The sequence below is a fragment of the Octopus bimaculoides genome, chromosome 14, assembly GCF_001194135.2.
Source record: "Octopus bimaculoides isolate UCB-OBI-ISO-001 chromosome 14, ASM119413v2, whole genome shotgun sequence".
Classification (NCBI taxonomy): domain Eukaryota; kingdom Metazoa; phylum Mollusca; class Cephalopoda; order Octopoda; family Octopodidae; genus Octopus; species Octopus bimaculoides.
The window spans coordinates 17,925,350-17,932,040 of record NC_068994.1 but is presented as its reverse complement, the minus strand read 5'-3'; the positions used below and the strand labels follow the sequence as shown (position 1 = coordinate 17,932,040).

At 32.7% G+C, this 6,691-nt stretch overlaps 1 protein-coding gene across 1 annotated transcript in view; it reads left to right on the top strand.

The window, feature by feature from the left end:
- The window catches only part of LOC106880654 (protein phosphatase 1 regulatory subunit 12A), a 17,594-nt gene extending 12,720 nt beyond the window's left edge, over window positions 1-4,874 (top strand). The window contains exons 4-5 of the mRNA XM_014930698.2: window positions 1,720-1,884; window positions 3,909-4,874. Coding sequence (XP_014786184.1) covers window positions 1,720-1,884; window positions 3,909-4,704 — 961 coding nt within the window. The 3' untranslated portion in view covers window positions 4,705-4,874. The remainder of the gene's footprint in view (window positions 1-1,719; window positions 1,885-3,908) is intronic.
- The last annotated feature ends 1,817 nt before the right edge of the window (window positions 4,875-6,691 follow it).

Below are 6,691 nucleotides of genomic sequence, written 5' to 3'. Positions count from 1 at the left end.
TGTGTGTGTGTGTGTATATATATATATATATATATATATATATATATATATATATATATACACACACACACAGATATATTAATACATACATATCTATCTATATACAGATATATACACACAGACATACATATATTTATACCTATAGAATACATCAGAAGAATGTTATTTATACCTATATATTCCTTGGATAATGGAACTGCAACTATAACATCTTTATACATTTTTATTTTTATTTCTATATTCAATTTCCTTTTTCCCTATGTACTCCTTATTTGTTTCTTTTCCAAAATAACTCCTCATATTGAACTCTAATATCTCCCTCTATTTAACCATCTCACATCGTTTCTGAAAAAATGATGTCCCTAATATCCCAGAAACAGCTGTAAGACTAACTTTCTCTTTATAAATGTCCTGAAAATTCCACACAGTTTTAGCTTAGTTCTCTCATCTTATTTAACATATATATATATATATTAATGAGGAAGGCCAGTTTATGGGATTACCCTGGGTTTCCCATCCATAAAGGGTTTAGCTTTACGGTGTTATCATCAGACCCCAAAACCTGTTGGCCTGTGCACTCAAATACATACACACATACACACAGATACATACACACATATATGTTATATATATTGTTGATGTCATAAGAATTTATCAACTGTCAAGAGAGCATGGAATAATTCTTTGGCTCTCTATAAACAAAACCTTAAAAGATTTGGGGTTGAAAAACCCTTTGGATAGTAAAAATCAAATGCTTCCAGTGGATTCAAACTCACATCTCCTGTAGACATGACATATTTAAAAAAGCTATTAGAGAGATTTCCTGATACAGTTCCACTATTCATAAAAAGATTTTCTTTAACCAAAAATTATTAGTTATATAACAAAAAAATCTTTAAAAAAATGACACTATCTTTTGGAAGGGAGTTTTTGTATTCTGTGAGCAGTTTCATTGTTTACAGCTTTTCAAATGTTTTATGGGTAATCTGTATAGAGGAAATTGTTTTTAGTAGAAGTTTTGACTATTTCTAGTTTAGTTTTGGATTTAGAATTCTTATAAAGCATTCTTTTGCCTTTCAGAGTTGGTAATTTTCTTCTTTTATTTTGAAAATGGGAATATTTTGAATTTTCCATTTGTACAAATGTGTAAATGAAACATTTATAAGAGATAAATCTTAAATTTGTTGCTTATGTACCCTAACCCAATCTATTAATTTATATCCTGTTTGACCAACGTAATTTCCATCAAATTATGAGCATGTGCAATTCATATTCTCTCTCTCTCAAACACACACACACACGCACATTGTTTTTCATTGACCCCTTCACAGCCTCCCTACCAGGAATACTTTCACTATATTCACACTCTGCTCTCCTCCACTACCTCTCTTGTACCCTCCAGCCTCTCTTTTCTGCCCTGCTCTTGCTACACTCACAATTCCTCCACCCTCTGTGACTTTTTTATCTCGTATTGTCTCCCTCTGCTAATTGAATATCATCCCTTGATCTTTGGCCCTCCTCCTACAACTCTGCACTTCATTTTCTTCAAGTCTTGCCCATCCATCTCTCACCTCTCTCTCCTTCATCTTTTCTTTCTTATATTTTCCTATGTAATGTGGGATTGAACTCAGAACCAGTTGGTTGCAAAGCAAACTTTTTAACCCCACTGTCATGCTTGCATCTTTATGTAAAGTAATTTTTTTTCTTCCCTTGTTTCAGTTCAAATAAAGACGGCACTACAGCACTTCACAGAGCTGCGCAAAAAAATCATGTGGAAATTTTGAAATATCTTTTAGGATTAGGTGCAAAACTCCATTGCAAGGACAAAGATGGTTATACTCCTGCAGATCTGGCCAAAATATTAGCCAACAAGGAATGTTCAAGGTAAGACAACAAGACAGCATTAGTTTGGTTATTATATTGGTCCATTATTTTATAAATTTAGTCCATGATACAACTGAAGTGTGATAGAAATACAGTTGATAAGCTGTTTGAAAATGAAAATTATTATTTGCCAGTTGTTGTCCCTTGTTAGAAACTCATATAATAATCATTTCTTTTGACTAGAAAGAAAACCAATTATCATAGTGAAGGGTGAAAGTGAGTTGGATAATTCTCAAAATACAACTGATACTCATTTTAAAACAAACTCTAAGAAGCAACATTGAATGCAGAGGGAATTTGATGTCAAAATGTGTAAGGATGACATTTCTGCCAGCACAGTTTCCTATACTAAGTACAGTAATGATATATTTTGACATAGTATAAAGCCAATTTTATGTTGGAGTGAGGATATAATCATCAGTTCATATAACTGATACCGAAACCTTTTTTTTTAATCAACCAATTTATTATTCATCTAGCAAAGATTAATTCCCTCTACCAACTTTAATTTTTCTTAAGACAAGTCAGCTAGAGCTATGTACCTTACAATGGCTGATGTGTGAAAGTCAAATATTTGCATATGTAGAAAGTTAGTTTAACTTTGGTTAACAGTTTAGTTTATAACAAAGAAACACTGAGTCTAGAAGCATTGTTTTCTCTCAGAACACACGTAAAAAAAGTGTATTTTTCCAAGAGTAGAAAGAAACTTGTTTATAACTTTGGAAAATTAATTTCATTTTATAAATTTTATAGTGTGGATATGGCTGTGTGGTTGAAGTTTGCTTCCAAACTAAATGGCTTCAGACTCAGTTCCACTGTGTGGTACTTTGTTTTCTGCTATAGTACACACATACATACATACACACACACACATGGGTGGGGGTCTCCTTGCCTTAAATTGCATGATAGTTGTAAAATGATTCTCACTGTCATACAAGCAGTGTCTTTCCTTTTCAGTGTTCTACAAAAACATGTATTATCTTGCTTGGGAAAAGGTGAGGGTTAGTGACAGGAAGGGCATCCAGTTGTAGAAAATCTGCCTCAGTAAACTCTGTCTGACCCATACAAGCATGGAAAAGTGGACATTATATCTGATGCAAGTGATGATGATGATGGTGATTATAAGTGATTCCATATCAGTAAATTGGTTGATGCATGCAAGAGTAAAAAAGACTGCACTGATATATATAAGTTATACAAATGAATGATTCCTGAGGAGTTAAGTGTTGTGTGTTGATTGGTGAAGAAATCATAGTGAAATGTAAAGCAAGGAAAATTTTGGATCAAGTAATTTGATTATATCTAATTATATCTGAGAACATTGATACTTTTATAGGTGAAATAAAACGGTCAAAAGTTCTATATTTAAGAGATGAGGAATTATGTACATTATTTACATTTGACGGATATTTGTCCTCATCTTGTTTGTAGTTAACACGTTTCGGCTGATATACCCTCCAGCCTTCGTCAGGTGTCTTGGGGAAATTTCGAACCTAGGTTCTCATTCCTAAGGTATTTTTTCAATGTTATTATTGTTATTATTATTCTGGTCACTGCTTGGAATCAAACTCGGAATCTTGGGGTTAGTAGCCCGCGTTCTTAACCACTACGCCACAGACATATGGCGTAGTGGTTAAAAGCACGGGCTACTAATCCCAAGATTCAGAGTTTAATTCCAGGCACTGACCTGAATAATAATAATAATAATAATCATTATTATTATTATAACATCGAAAAATACCTTAGGAATGAGAACCCAAGTTCGAAATTTCCCCAAGACACCTGATGAAGGTTGGAAGGTATATCCAAATATCTGTGTCACACCATTTGTAAGTCCTGTTTCATTTTGCACTTGCTCATCACCTTATCACATTTTCTCAACTATCATGCTCCATTCATTTACAGTGTAATTGTCTCTCTCTCTCTCTCTCTGGACTTTGGATCAATATGTTAACAGTCACTTTATCTCTCAATGCATAAACTTACATTTTCTAAAGAAATATATAAAACAAATTTGTTTCTAGGATTCTAGAAGCTGCAAAGTGGCATGAAAATAAGAAATATCTTGCCAAACAAATGAACCAACTCAGTATCATAAAATACCAGATTATTCATGGTCAAAAAAGATACACTCATATATACAATGAAAAAGATCCTACATTGGGTTTAAAAGCAGATGTCTTGAAAATGAATGAAACAGAAAGACAAAAATCAGAAAATGAAACTCAGGCTAAACCCAGTAAAAAAACAAGTAAGAAACCAGTGAAATATAGCAAATCAACTGTGAAAAAAAAGCGAAATGCTCCAGCTTCATATAAATGGAATTATGAGAAATTTACAGACAAAGGAGCATTTCAAAAATACGTTCCTAATCTAAAAGATGAATACCCAAGAGATTTCTATACACAAATGCCAAAAGTTCCTGGAGCCAATAAATATTATGATGGCAAACATAAAGATATATCTGAAATACCTGAGAACTTACTTGAATATCTTGATATGGAATTTGATATACCTAACTTACCTAATGAAATTATTGCCAAGGCTTTAGCAAAAGATTCATCTTTATATGATCGTCCTATTGTCTTCAACTGTAAAAGTGTTCTTGATGTTCAAACAAAATTACAACCAAAAGACAACAAAAATTTAAAACATGAAGTCGGTCTTCACCTTTCCAATGACTGTTCATCATATTCATTTATAAATGCCTTACAACCAGAGACTAAAATGCATCTTGAGGAATCACTTGGTGATAAAATAATTAAAACTCCTTTGAAGAAAAGAAGTAAAACTTCAACAAAGCCAAAAAAAACTTTTTAAATCATGTTTACAAATATAATTTCTGACAAATTGTGATAAAACTATCTGAAAACTATTTTTATGAACTTTGGGAAGAATGGTGCTTTATTAACTTTACACAAACAATTATAAATATGTTTTTTAAAATTAGCTTAAAATTTAAGAAATAAATATTTTGGTTAATGAGAAAATCCTTTTGTTTTAATCCTTTCTTTTTTAGCTTATCTGATTAATTCAGGAGCATATTTGTTGATTTTCATATACAAAGGGGTGCTGAAAAGTTCCTTTGGGTAAAATAAAATACAGGAGGATCAGTTAAATATGATTTCATTCAACATATTCCCCTCTCAGATTCACACCCTTATGGTGGCAGTCCTTCTGTTTTTGTAAACCCTGTAAGAGAACTTGGAAGGTTGGACCTCCAGCCAGGCCTTTCGCGATACCCTTAAAGCCAAGAACTTTTCAGTACCCCCTCTTATCTCCCACATGCTTGCTTATTCTTATCTAACTGGAAAATTACTCTGAATCTCAAGATTTATCACTTCTGCGAAACACTGTCAAACCAACAAGGAAGCTTCTGTGTGGTCATAAATATTGCAAGAAATAACAGCCAATTCTTCCTTAACACTTTTGTTACCATATTTCTGTTGAAATACACTGCCTTTATCTAATAGTATAAAAGAGAAGTGGATCTCCATTTTTCTGTCCATTATATCTATAAAAGGGAGGGAAAGAAGGAGAAAAAGTTGTTGAGAGAGAAATACAGTGAGAAGGAGTGTGTATAAAAGATAGATTGGTAGATAGGTAGTGTTGTCACCATAGTAACTAACAAATTTTGATTTTAAATTCAGGAAGTTTTGAGAGTAAGCCTGTCAACATAATACAACGCACTTCCAAAAAAAAAAAAAGACTATGTTTATATATATATAATACATATAGTTTTTTTTTGTTGTTGTTTGTGTTTTTCTTTCTTTCAACATATGAATAATAGAACACACACTTAAAAAAAAGAGCAAGAGAAAGTAAGTGTGTGAGAGAGAGAGAAAGAGAGAGATAGAGATAATTACTATGGTGACAAAACTACCTAGCTAACAAGTTTTGATTAAAAATGCAGGAATTCTAAGTGCAAGTCTGTCAACACAACACAACAGAGACTTCAATAAAAGGGGGTGTGTGTGTGTGTGTGTGTACATATATATATATAATTTTATTTTTTGTTGTTTGTGTGCATGTGTTTTCTTCTATATCTTTCAACATATCAACACAACACAGACTTTAAAAAAAGACTTTCACTTAGAATAATTTATGAAGGTACTTGCATGATCAACAAATATTTTTACCAGTAGCATATACTACAGAAAATGACAGTGTCAATTAATTTTGAAAATAATGAAGAATTTAGTAAAATAATTGTCATTATTAAACTGGTATTTGGAACATAAATTTACATGAAATTTTGATGAAAAGTCATTAACTTAGATCACTTCAAAGTAGGAAGTTTATATCATAGAACCAGAGGCAGTGTCAGGAAGGTTGGTATCAAAAGGATTAAAGCACACCCTACCACCTTGTAAAGGTTGAGACTGAGAGGATAATGTAGTTCTATATTCATAATGCCTGGGATATAAAAGCACCTGTACCAGTGACACATAAAAAGTACCCTTTACACTCTTGGAGTGATTGGCATTACGAAGGGCATCCAGCTGTAGAAACCATGCTAAATCAGACTGGAACCTAGTGCAGTTCTCTGGCTTACCAGTTCCAGTCAAGCTGTCTAACCCATGCCAGCATGGAAAGCAAACACTAAATGATGATGATGATGATACACACATACATAGTTTTGAGATTATATATAATGTTAGTATTTAATTTGGCCATCTTCCTGGGTGCTTCAATGATTTCACATGAGTTAATTTTTGTCAATATTTGTCATTCCACTCTCCTGAAGCAAGTTGTCCACATAGGTGAGATGTTTTCTTCCCCTGTTGATTCTTCCTTCAACTGACAG